The sequence below is a fragment of the Ciconia boyciana genome, chromosome 2 (assembly GCF_034638445.1).
Source record: "Ciconia boyciana chromosome 2, ASM3463844v1, whole genome shotgun sequence".
NCBI classification, from domain to species: domain Eukaryota; kingdom Metazoa; phylum Chordata; class Aves; order Ciconiiformes; family Ciconiidae; genus Ciconia; species Ciconia boyciana.
In genome coordinates this window covers 140,050,764-140,066,284 of record NC_132935.1, presented here as the reverse complement: position 1 = coordinate 140,066,284, position 15,521 = coordinate 140,050,764, and the positions used below count along the sequence as shown (strand labels likewise).

The 15,521-nt window shown below is 37.4% G+C and overlaps 1 protein-coding gene across 4 annotated transcripts in view; it reads left to right on the top strand.

Moving 5' to 3' along the window:
• Positions 1-15,521, top strand: part of GLCCI1 (glucocorticoid induced 1) — a 57,651-nt gene that overhangs the window by 17,967 nt on the left and 24,163 nt on the right. For all 4 annotated transcript variants that reach the window (XM_072854217.1, XM_072854216.1, XM_072854220.1 and 1 more), the window contains exons 2-3: positions 2,588-2,739; positions 11,624-11,710. In XM_072854217.1, the coding sequence (XP_072710318.1) occupies positions 2,588-2,739; positions 11,624-11,710 (239 nt within the window). The remainder of the gene's footprint in view (positions 1-2,587; positions 2,740-11,623; positions 11,711-15,521) is intronic.

The following is a 15,521-nucleotide window of genomic DNA, read 5'->3' as shown; positions in this document are numbered from 1 at the left end:
TTTGTCAAATGCTAATTTGTAGAAGTTCCTTCAAATTTCATGCTTACAGATCCCTTCTCCTTTATTTTTTTTATGGTCTAAGTATATGTATCATAAGAGGGTGAGAGCCCAAACTGTTATTGAACGGACCTCATGCAGCTGCAGCCATGTTGTTGTTCCTGGCTCTCCTGTGGTTGTTTCTGCCCCTTATATTATGCCAACCTGCCTGTAATGGGGAAAACTGTGTGTTTATGACTTTTTTTCAGGTAGGTTTTAGTTTTCTTTGTTTAACTCGGTGAATCACCTTACTAGGTGGGTTCATACGTCTGCGCATGCCATCTCAAAGTAGATGGAAGGAGCGCAGACAGCAATAGAATAGGGTTGGTGTTACATTAGTGCTAACTTGGATTGGTTTATGCAGTTGAGAAGTGGTGTCCTTGGTTTGTTTCCTGTGATTCAAAAAATAGTGAAGAGTAGTAAGGACTTGGGAGACTGTGTCTTGAACTTTCCTTCTCCTGGCTTCAGGGTTTGACAGTGTCCTGCAGTCTGCTTCCAAGATTACCATGGAAAAATATAAATGTAGTAACTTCTGGTGGTGTTTGTGTCTGCCGTTACAATGCAATTATGTGAGTTATTAATGCCAGGATTGCTGTTGCCTTTCCTCTGGGTGTAGAACAAGACACAGACCTTAGATCATTCTCTGGTTGTATATATTTTATTTGTGTGTTTTGGACTTGTGTTTTCTTGTGTTTGTTTTTTGTTTTTTTTCTTTCAGCAAGAGTTTTTAAATGTAAAGTTTGCAAAGGTAAACTTTGCCTAGTCCTTATTTCCCCATCTTCAGACATTGTCTTGCCAGTTTGTGTCTGCACGGTCTCTAACTTGTTTTAAAAGTTTTTTGGGTTTTTTTTTTTTTTTTAGAACATACTTAACTACTCATGTATTTAACAAATTCCTGATGGATTTTTTGCATGTAATGTATTTCTAATGAACAGAGCTTTTGGAGGAATTTTCAAAACTCAGGCTACCTGGGAAAGTAGTGTAGTGCCATAGCATGGCAGTGAAGGTTGGAAGAAGGCTTTGTAGGTATGCACCCTTTAGGTACTTTTGTGTTTCAGTGCAAATGTAAATACTGGCTTCATGTTTAGAATTTGTCACCTTTATTTTGGATTTCAGGCTTTTGTAGTTTTAAAAGTTCAAAAATCTTTCTTAAAATGCAAATTTGTCACAATTGGAATCCTATGAGGATAGATCTGTTTGAAATTGTAGGGATTTGGTTTATAGATAACATTGCAATTAAAACAATTGTATTATACAAAGGCAGTATGATATACTATCATGCTTCCAATTCACAGCATTATTTAGAACTCTTCACCTAAAATTTGTTGTTAATGAAATGTTTCAGCAGCTCTACATTTCTCTAAAATGGTCTGTTTTAACATTATCACGTTCGTATATCATACTACAAGCATGCTGTATTAGTGCAAGCTGTACCTTAATCATTGTGCTGAATGCTATATCAAACACTGATGATGGCATCTGCCTTTTGAGATCCATCAATTCTAGATGATACACAAAGAGAAAATGCACGTGGAGGTCAGTGACCACGTTTGGTCTCAGAAGTGGGCTAGCAGGTCTGCTCTCAAGTTCTGAGCAGTGAGGAGGGTTTTGGTGGGTCAGATCAGTGCATAGCATGTGACTAACTTGAAAGTAATCTCACCTGCAAACTCCTTTTAGTAGGGGTGAGCGAGATAGACAGTAGCTGTAATGTAGGGCTTAGGTTGGCTTATGTAAAGTCTAAAAAACGAGTATGTGAAGTAATTTTGCCTAAAGGACAAAGCGAGATGATCCAGAGAGCATGCTGTAGAACTCTGATGTGGGAAAGAACAATCTCATGAATCACCCTACTGTCTGCTTTCCAAAGGAAATGCAGGAAAAAGTGTTCCATGATCTAGGTGTATGGGGAGAGAAGTACAGGGAGGAGTCAAAGATTGCAGGCACTGTGACGAGTGAAGACAAACATGGTAGCTGCCTTGCCCTGAGCTGTGTCAGAGGGAAATACACAGTCACACGGTTTCCAGCTTGCTAAGGCCTGTGTTGGGATCTTGTAAACAATATGGAATGACGTACATGAGAGCAAGAAATCGGATATGCATCTTCTTAAGAATCATAATTTTTGTCATGATTTGTGCTTTACTATTTAGAAAGCTAAGCAAGCTGATTTAAAAAAAAAAAAAAGTAGTAACCCAATACTGGTACTATGTTACATTTTCTGTTTCTATATGTCTGGCTTTCCTGAGTTGCGTCATCACTGTATTTAAATTTACTTGATATTTTTTGTTGATGAAAACATACCACATAAGTAGCCTGGTTCTTTGCAGATATGAAGACTTTAAGCGTTGTTGTTTTTTGTAACTGTTAAGTTTTCCCTTTTGTATTTTTTCTCCTTTGTCTGATGTTATTTGCTTTGATGTGATGGCATTCTTTTCAGCTTGGCATTTAGACAAAGGTTTCTGATGCGTTCTTGCCATTGTGTGTCATAGCTAGCTTTTAACATTTAATATCAAATTTAGCCTGACATTTTTGTTGATTTTGTTCTGGTTTTCTACAGTGGACAGGCCAAAACCCCAGCAAATCAGAACTTCTGGTACCATAAGGCGAACTTCTTCTTTGGACACAATAACAGGACCTTACCTCACAGGACAGTGGCCGCGTGATCCCCACGTACACTACCCTTCATGTATGAAAGATAAATCTACTCAGGTAAAAAGCTGTAAAACAAGACAACAGAGATGTTTCGTATAATGGATGTCTTCCTGATAATACTTTGATCACCTGATCTGGAATCTTAGCTCGACTTAATTCTGAAGAAGTGTGGGTTCACTTAATTTTACTATAAATGTAAATCCCTAAAAATAGGGTACAGTAGTGGTTTTTAATCACTGTCAATTTGGTAACATGGTATGTGACAGATAATATTTTTATGCTTTTAGAAAACAGTTGTTAAAAATAATTTTTTGTATGTGGGCAGATCTATTGAGGCTAAATAAGCAGATTTCAATCTCAGCCTTGTATCTGGTTTATTTTGAAGCTGCTATATGCAAAATTGTGCTCAGTGTTATTTAAAAAGATTCCGTAATAGTAGTGGCTGACAAACTGAAGATTTTACTAAATCATGGCGATAAATCTGTGGGTCTCAAAAAGTGTATTTGTGTGCATGCGGGGGAGGAGAAGGAGAGAGGTTACTGTTAATAAGAATTGATGAGTTTGTCACTAGAGAGGAAATCAAGAAGAGGAAGCTGGGAGTGAGCATGTAATGTGGTCTTGAGATGTTCCCTCTGCTGCTTAGTAGCAAGAAAGACAAACAAAAATGCTCTGTGGAGGAGTTGCCTCTTGAAGCCAGACATCAGAATGAGAGCCTTACCACCAGCTACGAAGGGAAGGCTACTGAGATTATTTATGGCTTGATACCCTTGTGATACCCTTGGATCCTCCTCAGGGCTCTATCCTTAGCAGGAACCTTTGGCAGGTAGGCTGCTGTGGCATTCATAGTGCTCCAGTGCTCTTTGGCTAGAAAGCTGAACATTGTTTCTTGCCTGATTCCTCCTCATGCTGGAGCTTGTTGCCCACAAAGTTGATCATTATCAAACAGGTAAAAAATATAACCCAAATTATTAGCAAAGGAGTTGCATTCTTGGTTTTTCAGTAGTGTTATTAGGATATCGAGCAAGTCATCTGAGTTCGTGTTCTAAACTAAATTAGAACTAGAAAAAACTATCTATCTTTGGTTATATTTTCAATCTACAGGCCATGTAGGGATGGTTGTTAAATCAGTTTTCTATCTCTTGTGCCGTGATTCTGGCCCATTGTTATCATGGGTGTCCTGCCAAGAAAAATGATACTTCTGTCATCCTACCTTTTGCTTATAACTCTCTTGTGCCATTAAGAATTGCTTTTAATGGAAGCTTATGTTGTCACAGTGCATATGATACCTTTAAAACATCAAGGATTTTTCTGTCATAACTTCACTTGTATGTGTATAGGTTTTGGTTAGTTTCCACTGACTTGCAACATACTTGTCACCCATTCTGCCACCATTGCTTAGAGCAAACGCAGCAGCTCTTTAAATTGATTCTGGGTTTTAGTCTTGTGTCACACTGAACTTCTCAGGACAAGTTAGAATGTAGAAATAATTTTCCGTATCTCTAAAATCTACTGTAACCAACGTAGGGAGTCCTCTGATGGGGGAAGGATAGGCATAGAATGCTTAGAAAAGAAAAAAGATCTGTCTGTCTGATCCAGAAATCCTATTTAATGAATTTGGGAATCTGATTATTAAAATTGTTCGAGGAAACTTTTAGAAACTGTGGTGGGACCCTTTAAGAAAATTCTGTCTTCATGTCCTACTCATTCATTTTGAAACCAGCCAGCCAGTTTTAGCAAAAAAGAAGAACAAGCAGTCATCTTTACTGTCATGAAAGATCTACCTAAAAAGCTCTTAATCCTGGATTTACTTCCAAGGTGCCTTCCTTTCACAATACTGTGCCTTGAAAGTCTTTCTGTTTTGAAACCATAATTTCCATTCAGGAGATTTTTGGTAGCATGCTTTGTAGTTAGTGTATTTCTTGACCCCTCTCTCATAAGACATATATCCATATCAAAGTTTGCAAATACCCTTATGAATAGAGAATTTAGAATATTTAAACATTCACAAACAAACCTTTTCACTAGTTACAGAAAAGAGAAACAAACTTGTTCTATAAATATTTGAGCTCCAAGCATTTGGCAGTAAAATTGCTTTCCTAGTGAGCTCAAGTAAGTGTTTAGGTTATTTGACCTGTTGGCTGCCACCCTTTACCTCATTCAGAAACAAAGCCCAGGGAGGGGGGAAAAAAAAAAAAAGTTTTTACCTTTTCAGCATGATCAGATGTAACAGAGAGGAAAGGCAGTACTGTTGACATTACAAGGTGAAGAATTATTTCAAAGGGATAAGGGCAGGGAAGCTTCATGGTTTGGATTTGTGTGGATGTTTTCTAACAAGGAATTATATTAGCTGTCTTTTTATTCAAATTATGCAAAAATCAAGTGTTTAGCAGTGTTTAAGTTGAGTTGAAAAACGTGTCTTGACTACTCGGGACTATATGCATATGTAAAATGTAATACACATAGTGAATGGCATAGTGAGTTCCAGCTTTTTTTAAATAAAATGTTCACTAGGGGGCTTGTAGATGATCACAAAATATTGAGTTATGTTTTGGTTGTGTGGGGTGGTTTGTTGTTTGAGCTCTGTGTAGTTTGAAGTATATCTAATTTCAAGAACTACGGATGAGTTCCAAGTCGTTGATAGGATGCATACATGGCAAATTAAGTTAAATTAAAACCTTGCTCTTTGCCCAAGTACCAGCACAAGTACTTCCACTACTTCATGTTTGTTGGCTAAGTAACAGGTTAGCTCATGGGAGTTTATATAGTTTACAGTAGCTACAAATAATAACACTAGGTAGTTTAGCAGAGTGGAAGATGGTAACAAAATAGATAAAAACAAGATAATGAAAATCAATAAACCGATTTTTTTGTATGAGCATGTTTCATTGGAGAATAAATTCTCTCTTATTTTACTTCTAAAATCATGAACAATACTGTCAGTATAACTTACATTGTAGGTGGAAAAGTTATCTTTCAAGGGTACTTTCTGTCCCTAATTAAACATTAATTTAAAATCCAAATTTTGTGCAGTTTCGTGAAGGTGGTGATTATGGCTGTTCCAAGTTTCTTATAATTCTTGTATTTAAAAAAAGAGAGTCAGATTCTGGTCTTCACCGCGATCAGATGAACCTTCAGTGAGTTTTATTCCAAGTCCTTGTTTCCACTTAAGTTCTTTGAACCTGTATAGTGCTCATGAATAAAATATTTCTTCTTTCTCTAAAACTACACCAGGATTTTTAAAAAAGAATTCAATAATATCTTATTATTTAAATAGAGGAAACAGAATTTTGTTTGTTTTAGTTTCTGTTGCATCTTGGAGAATAGTAACTGTAGTTCATATTTCTGTCTCTTACCCACCTCAAGTGTTTTGACTGAAAACACTGGAGAGAAGTGAGGTTGTTATGTTTGCTTTTGGAAAAACACACTATGACACTATGCATTGTGACATTTACACAATTCCAGATTTCTAAGAATTCTCCATGTGTTTATGCTCATGTATGTATGTGTGCATATGCATACAACTAACTGATCTTTAAGGAGTAGCAGGTTTTAGATCATCAGAGGTATGCCACTTTATTTAGTAGTGTTTTAAGTATTTCAGAAATGCAGGGAAGCTTATTGTTATAGGAAGTTATTATACGTGTTGATATACTTTGTGATCTCCTTCCCAACTTCCTTCACTGTCCTACTCCCCTCTCCTTTTCAGTAAAATCTGAAATTTTCATTAAGGCCATTTAAAACTCAGTATAGCTTCCTTCCCCATTTTTTCCGTCTCTGTTGGGAGCACTGATGGAGCAATTTTGTATACTTCTTCATTCTATACATGTAAGTATTTCCCCCTTCCTAGTGTAAGGAATAGTTCAGTGTTGAAATGGTTATGCCTAACCTCAGAATCTTCAGAAACATTTGTGTAATCGTCATAGTTTATTAATATAATTATTTGGCAGTAGCTAAATCATTTAAAATATTTCTATAAAATTAAAAAGAAGAAGAGATCAGGGATAAACATATGATGTCGATGTCATGACAAAGATATTGCCAGTTAAAGTTCGTCTATGTAATCTTTCTCGATGTAAATAATACAAAGAAAAGAACAAATGACCAAGTGGAATATGATTCAGTGATTTCCTGCACACACACACACACCACACCACCCCCCCCCCCCCCCAGCTGACTTCTTAAACTGGATTCCAATATGCCTGGGTATACCTTTTTCATTGTATATGGCAATTATGTATCACACAAACGGAAATGAAGAAAGTTTGCAAAATGCCTTTCAGAATTTTTACTTCTCTCTAATCTAAAGAGTAATGCAGAGTTATTACACTGGAATGCTTGGCTAAAATATGTTTTTGTTCTTCTTGTGTGTGGGTCAAGGCTTTAATGTAGTTACCACTCATTAGTCACCTGAGTAATGTTTTGTTTTCTTTTGGGTAGAAATTTTGTTGCTTAAAAATTAACATCATAAACCAGGAGGCTCATTGACATGAAGCTTTTTTATTGGTGTATTAGTTATCATTGCTTTCATGGGATATTTTAATGATGTACTTTGGGGGGAAGGGACAAGGAGGAAGAGATGTGTCATATAACTATGAATTTATCATTCTAACTTTTCTTAACCTGTCTGATGTTTAAGAGGAGCCATCACCTATAGTCAAATTAACTTCTAACTCTTTAGGCCGTTTCTTTCTGTAAAATTTCCAGAGGGAATTGAATGCTTTAGAAACATCTGAAGACTCATCAGACTTTGTCTTAGAGATAGTGCTTCTGTTGTGTTTCTTTTGAACACAAAAGAAGTGGAAGTTCTTCAAGAACATTATTGCTTCCCCTGTAAAACCTAGACTTGTGTTCTTAATCTTTGCACCCATCCCCCAATGTAGTTCATCTGGAATGCAGGCTAGATACAGTAATTAGAGTGAAGGGTTGGCAATAAAATGTGAGATCTTTAGAGTAATTCAGTCTTATTTTAGGTTTAGGTAGGTTGGTACTCCATGCAGTCATTCTGATCTAAATGAAGTGGAAAGAATGTAGGTGTATATCCCTGACATGGGTGGAAAAGCAAGGCAGAATTACCAAATGCGTTGGAAGAAACGCTGATCTCTACAAGGTTGGGTGAGTTAGAACAATGGTAATTGTGATTTACATTAAGACTGAAGAGAGCAACCAGATGTGGTGTTCTCAGCACGTCCTATCCCATGCGCGTGCTTTAAGCATTTGTCAGCTGAAATTGGGACCACGAACCTTCAGATTTTGAAATATCAGCCTACTCCTCTTGAAGCTGCAGCATGCATTACTTAATGTTTTCAAGGTTCTCCTCCTAAAATGTTTTAAATCTTAGTTTCTGAATATAGATTTACAGGAATAATCTTTCAGTTTCATGAAGTTCAGTTTATACTTAAGTGATGCTGTAAATGTTTCAGCTCTGAAATATTACCAGTTTCAGAGATATTGCCTATGACCTCTCTTACTGTGTTTCTGACTTGAGGTGCAGCAACTTTGGTTTTGTTTATTGTGATGCAGAATTTTTTCTTCAAATACAATTTTGAGTTACTTTTTTACTTTAATCATTTTTTAAATGTTTAACACATGGGAAGTACACTTGCAGCTTCAAATGAAGGCTTCCATGAATAAGCCTGTTTTGTAGAAGTCGTAAATAAAGACGGGAAAACCATTTTCATGAAATGTGGCATATCAAGGGTGCTGTACACGCCCATCTTATTTGTGATGTAAATTACAACATTCGAGTGAGATATGAGATGCTCATACATGAGCTAAACTTACAAAAGCAGAATTTCTGTTTGAGTGTAACAAGTGTGGGGTTCTTTGGGTTTTTTTTAAAAAAGCTTTTGTGTGAATATAAGGATTTTAGGTTACAAACCCCAAGCTTGTCTTCATATAATGTGGATTACAATATATTATAAGCAGCAATTTCTAGGGTTTGAAGAAGACTGGCTTGCTATAATATTCTGGTAACTGCTTATGTTGTGTTATTTTTTAACCTTTTTTCCTTTTTCCATCTGAATATAAATAGCATATATTAATATAACACTGCCTGACTTCAGTACTGTGCTAGGAACATCATATAGTATTTGTAATCTAATACTGCAAATAAAATTGAGGGACACAAATAGTCTGCCCCCTGTATACTGATACTTGTATGTATATTTTGAAAGGTTGTGACTTGACTCAATTTACTAGAGATTGAAAGCAATTTTGTAATCCTTGTCTCAAGGGAGATAGTGTTCGAGTGGAAGAGAGTGTGAAAGCATATTTGAGAAAGTACAAAATTTAGTATTAAGTGAATGGATGTTTTGTATTTGTTGTTTTTGATTTCTGATTAAATCAACTGCAATATAAGGATTCCCACCTCTCTCTACTAGGTCACCAGTGTTGTTGATGAAGTTGTTTAGGGTGTTGCTATTAGTTTGTTTTTATTCTTGGTATCTGGATCAATATCTGTGCTTATTAAAAAACACAGGCAAGTTCTTGCTTTCTGCATTTTTTGTTTTGTTTTTTAACAGTTTACTTCTCTTTGTTGAGAAACTCACTTTGGCTTTTTAGATACTCAGTGTCTTTTCTGTTCTGTTTATTAAGCTGTAGTTGAGAGGCTATGAGTGGTAGTGGTCCAGCTTGTAGTGGTCCCTGGTACACCCTCCTGCACTACAGGAAAATATTTAAGCACCTGAAATGCCTGTTTCTACTTTGTCCTGGAGTTGTTCCCCAAACCATGGAGCAGTGTTGTATTCAGAACACACTCTTTGGAAGTTAAATTTTCAAAGAATTCCCTTTGCATTGATGTTTTTCTGGTTTTGTATGAGGGTATGGTTCCAGCTGTACTTGGGATATAGTAAAATACTTTAAGAAGAGAGTAATTTAAATTGGAAAGTAAATTGTAATAGATTGTGAAAGCCCATGATTTTGAAAAAGGAGCAAATTTTCCCCCCGTCTTCTCAGTAATCTGCAAGCCACTTCTGTGTTTAAAAAAATTTAAAAGCAACACAATGTCTTTCACACAAATTTCAGGGAGGTGGTAAGTACCCAGCCTGCGAGAACAAGTAATTATTTAGAACGTGGCTCCGCTAAAACGCGGGTGAGCGCGTGCACGCGCAGGTAGCGCACGTGTGGCAGGGGCTCTGCTTTGGGTGACGAGAGTCATGGGTTGCCTGGCTGAGGGACTCTCGTGTTTCCCTCATAGTTTTAAGTAGCTGTTTTGACTCTTCACTCTTGTTAATTATTTTTTTTTTCCTAACCACATTATCTTCTGGCTTCTTCCCCAGACCCACACAGAGAGTCATATAATAAATACACAGAACCCTAACTTTTTATAAAGACTTGTTTTTTCTTTCCTGGGAACATGCAGCAAAAACTTCGTTACTGATTTTTTCCATTTTGCTTTCTAATCGCCCACACAGCTTGCTGGGCCTTCGGTGGAAGAATTCCTGGTGGTGTAAAAATAACGGAGAAAAAAACCCCACCAAAAACACGGAAAGTGCAAGGCTGGCAGAAAACACAAGTGGGATACGTAGGCCCGGGCACACGAAGTGACTTAGCACGTTAAATATTAGCACTGACAAGTTAGGTGCTGGGCTGTAGGCCATATAATACTATGGCAGTGCAGTGATTATAAAGGTATAGCCTGTGCTCTGAAACTACAGTTCAGTGCTTAATGGTGCCTGGCCTGGCCTGGCGTGCTTGGCTTGAGTGGCCTGGCCCCGGAGGGCCGCTTCCACCTCCCTTCCCTGGGCAGTGAGGGTGAGGAGCTGCAGACATGGTTTTTGCGGTGTTCTCGAAGGTGATGCCTGGCCTCCTTCCTGAGCAGAACAGTTTCCGTGTATCAGAAGTTTCTAGACCCTAGAGAGGAAGCAAGAGTAAGGAAAGCTGTGGAGGAACGGGGTTTCCATGCACGAGAAGGAAGTCCTGCAGGGAGGTGGATCCCAGATCCTACATGTCCTGCTGGGCTGAGGTCCTCTCTCCCTTGGAGAAGTATTAGCAGTGGTCCCCTCCCTGAAAAACCTCACTGCCAAATTGTCATTGTTTTCAGTGATATAGTTTTATTTCTTGTGGCCTTATTGTGAAAGATTCAGCTAATACTGGTAGGAATGGTTGAAAAAAACCCACCTTTTTTTTTTTCTTTTCACAGAGTTATATATGTGCCTGTAGCCCTGAGTTTTATATGGTTCATACCCCAAACTATGCCTGGATTTTAGATGTCCCCATTGCTGCTCTGGCAGCTGGTGACTCTCGTGTTCAGAAATGCTGGTGGATACCCTCAATTTTCATAATAGTCTTGCGGTGAATAAGCACAGGAGTTGGGAGTTCTGGCTTCTAGACCTTTTGCAATCTTTGGGGTTTAACTTTATAGCTCCTACATCCCCAGACTTCTGGGCTTGCAGACAAGGCTAGAGAAGGCCTGCTCTTCACTGTTCTGCTCATGTAGGTCGGTGCCAAAAATTATAAAAGGTCTATCAAACTCTGTGTCAAGTCAGAGTTAGCAAGAAGGAATTGATATGTGGCCCAGTGGTTAAGGAAGACAGGTGGGAGAAGTGAATCCTGGCTCTTGGTCTCTGAGTTTTTGTGTGGTTTTTTTAATCTTGTGGTTTTCTAAACTGTCCACTGAGTGAAAACTAGAAATGGATGCCAAAGCGCAGATGGGAGTAGCCAGGTACAGTTTTTTTTGTTATTGTCAGGCCTCTGATTCCTTCTTCAGTAATGTGCACTGTCCTCATCCTTTGTAAATGCAAGTTTACAAAGCCTTAGTTTTCTATATTGTTTTTTTTACGTATTGAGACTATTACTGGTGCATATCAGATTTTGAAATTTATTCTTCGTGTTTAATGCCTGAACTCTGACACTGCAGAAGGAGTAAAGCAATAATTTGTGCCAAAAGTTTTTCTTACCTGGAGAATTCAGTAGAGTATATTTTCTTTTTTTTTCCTTCTAGACACCTAGCTGTTGGGCTGAAGAAGGAGCAGAAAAGAGATCACATCAGCGCTCAGCATCATGGGGAAGTGCTGATCAACTAAAAGAGGTGAGAAGTTTTGCACAGTGGAGCCTTTCAAGTTTTGATATGCCCAAGACATTTTAAAATCCCTATCTGGAGTCCAGGAAGCTGCACCCTTTCCCTCCCCTCTGTTGCTTTTGAAACAGGTTTTACCTCCAACGTAAGAGTTGTTTCAAGAGTGGTTGTTATTTTATGCCTGTTGGATTTCCTCTCTTCCTACTACACAGTGTAGGCTGTGAAAGAGTGGCCAGAGTGAGTGCTGAGGAACCAGCTTGTTGTTCCTTACTAATTTTTCTGTTCAGAGTTACCTTAGCTAGCTTTCTGTTCTTTAACGCTGCTCTCCTGAAAGATGCAATGTGTAAGTTGGTATGTTAGCTTGTTTAGAAATTTTGTTCAAGTTTAAGGGTGGATATAGAGAGGACATCACTTTCACAAATGAAAAAGGAGGGTAAGTGTTGATACAGTAATGGTGTGATTACTTGAAATGCTCTTTAATCATACGTATTTTGCAGTAGACTACAATTGCAACTAGAAAGAACCCACCAAAAGTGAAGTGGATTTGCATAATGAGAAAGTAGATACAGTAAAATGATCTCCAGCTCAGCTGAAATGACAATATTTCAGTTTTTGTCCCTGTAAACTCCGTTCTGTCCAGAGTTCATGTAACTGTAGACATGGGGTGTGTGGAAAGGACTTGTTTCTATCCAAATTTTGCAATGGTTGTTCACCCCAAAACCTGCCCTTGCCTTCTCCAGCTTATAGTTCTTTCGCTTCCTCTGTTTTCCTTTCTCCAGCTTCTCAAACCAGTTTTCTTGCCTTTTCTAGTTCCCTGGGTTCATAGTCCCAGTGTCATTCTGTGTGCATTATCCAGCCAATTCTCGTCTATCTTCCCTTATTTGAGCTTTTGCTCAGTTACCTTCCAGCTCCTTGTCTGTTCTGTCTCGCCATTATTTGGCTTCTATTTTATCCCTTTCTTTTTCCTGTCCCTCATCTGTAAGTCCTGGTTCCAGCTTCTCTGTCTGGCTACTTAATGCCTGTGTGGTGGGTGTTAAGAGTTTGTTCAATACCAACAGTATCTGCGCACACAGTTTCTTTGTGCCACAGTAATCGGCAGTTTCTGGAAGGAGAAGTTCTCTGGGGCAGTTCTGTTCAAACTGTAAAGCCCAGTAGAGACAGAATTACTAGCAAAATTACTAGCTATCAGTTCCAAACATGTTTCTTGAACACGTGCAAACTGAAATTTTTGCTAAAGCTTTGCCAAATGTAAAGGTATTTCCAAGGGAATAGAGGGGCACATTCCCAGCATAAAGGACCCCCAGACAAATGTTTGGCTTTTTTCTTCCAAAGCATTGGACAACAGAGCTTCCCAAGGAAAAAGCTACGATAATATGTTTTAGCACATAAAATGGTAAAACGATTTCCACCCCCCTTTAATTTTAATCTCATTCTTAAAACAACTCTAATACTTCTACTGAAATCTTTGATGGGAAGGGGATGGGAGAGATGAATGTTGCATGGTAGCCTTCAGAGAAAATTTGACAAAGCTATAGGCAGCTGAAAGCAAGAGCTTAAGTAATGGAAATAAAAGTATCACCTCTGCTGGGCAACTGCATTTGCTATGAGTAACACAGGTAACTAGTTCTGCTCAGCATTTTGAATTGTTTCCCATAGCATTTGGCAGTAAACAAGAGATAGCTGTTTACAATTTCCTTGGCTTGTCTTAGCAGTTTGGATTCTTGTTTTCTTGTTCCAACAATTAATGGAATGATTTATAGCATGTATTTTTTATTATGTTGATACTGTAAACTAGTCAAATACTTGTATGCATAGCTTTAATTGGTTTTGACAAAAGAAGATTTAATGTGCTTTTAAGTTTAAAAAAATTGTTTTTTCCTTGGTTAGTTTGAGAGCTATTACAATTAAATGCATTTATTTAACACAACTGGGAGCTCTTTTTAAAAGATTTACATTTAAAAAAACTAAAAATGAGTGTATAGACTTAAGATCCCAAGCAAGCAAATGAATTCTGTATTACCACATAAAAAAATTTTCACTTTGGGTATTTGAAAATTATTTTGCCCTTGAATTGAAATAGGTGGGTGTCAGGATTGAATCTGTCTAGCAGTGAAATAGGCAATTCTTGCTTTCTTGTGGTGGGTCTATTAAAAAATGTATAACTCCGCAGCTCTCAATATGAACTTTGTAATGATAGAGTGTACCGTTTTTATCACCTCCTAACAAGATTTACTTTTTTTTTATTATGAAGGGATCTACTGCTTGTTTTTATGAAGTCTTGAATATAACTTGTTGTAAGATAATGCCAGACTGCTTTAAAGTTATTTTAATAGATACACGTCTTGATTGGGAGATAAAGATTGCAATCAGAGTCTTTGTACTGGACACAAACCAAGTAGTGGTTTGAACCACTGGTATTTTTTCCCCTTTCAACCTGAATAGTTAGTTTGAAATTCTGTTGAATAGGGATAATTTTAGTTATAGCTTACCCTGAACTGGAATTTACCCAGAACTGGAAAAACCTGGGATTTAAAACAAATGGTTTTCAGTTTGTTAGTTTTTTAAAGATGTATTTCAGACAGGTGAGTTTTCACTTCCCTTAAGCACCTCTGTATGCTGTATCTGTTACACTGACACCAGCAACCCCCCCTTGGAAGGTGCCTTTTGCTCTAACAGAGTACTTGAAAAGGACTTTGGAATAAAAGAGAATCCAATATGAGAGCTTGCACTTTTTATGTGCTTTCATATACCAATGGAAAGATTGTATTCAAAGGTTAAGGGTGAATTTCTAATGCTTCTTTTACTCTTTGACCTACTGGTTAACTTGTTTATTAACAAATGGTTCATGAATGAGTTAGAGCTCCCTCTTATTAATAAGGAGTTTGTGGCTTGTTCAGCAATAGGAAGTTACTATGTCGTGTAGCCTGATTTGTAGAAATATAGCCTGTTAGCTGGTAAATATTAATGAGCAGTTGGACAGTAATGATGACATGTTCCTTTATATTAGTAGTCTGCATCTAGCTTTCTTCAAATGAAAAATTATCAGGATACTCAGATTATGCCAGTGTTTTAAAGAACCAACCTAATTTGCTTATTTCTCAGGTTTGTGCCATCAGTTGTATTAGACTGCATGCATATTACAAGTGGTATAGACAAGATTCATGTTTATTTCAAGTACACTTCTAGCTGTAAAAATATTCATCCAGCAAAAAATACAGGGTTTTTTCCTAACTTCTTGTTTGTTTAATAATCTTTGGTCATCTTATAGTTGGCTGTATGACAGTAAACCATCAAGGCCAAACTGCAAATTTGTGTCCTGAATGACCTGATGTAGGTTTATTACTATTATGATGCACTGATCTTTGTGTTTTCTTGGGTTTTTTGTTGGTGTTTTTTTTATAAATAACTGTAAAATACGTCAAGAAAAGAGTCTTTCTGGTACATCAACAATATTGCAGGGAACAATCACTGGAAGAGGAAAGGCTGAAGACTTTCTTAATTTTTTTGAAATGTGCACAGATGTGTGCTTTGTGCTCCCCCCCATACAGTCACATGAGAGCACTTGCCAAATATGAATTAAAAACTATAATTTGAAATTTACTACCATATATGTTTACACCTTGTAAAGCAGCAAAAAGATTTTAAATAATTGTGTCTGAACATTAGAAGTAGGGTTCAAATTGTGTTTATTCCTTGAGGAATTCCTTGATTTTTTCTTTTTTTTTTTTTTTTTTTTATTTTCAGCTGCATCCTCTAAGAAAATGCCTGTATTGTATAATGAGAACTTTCTGCCCATCTTCAAGCTACAGGTAGACAGGGAGAG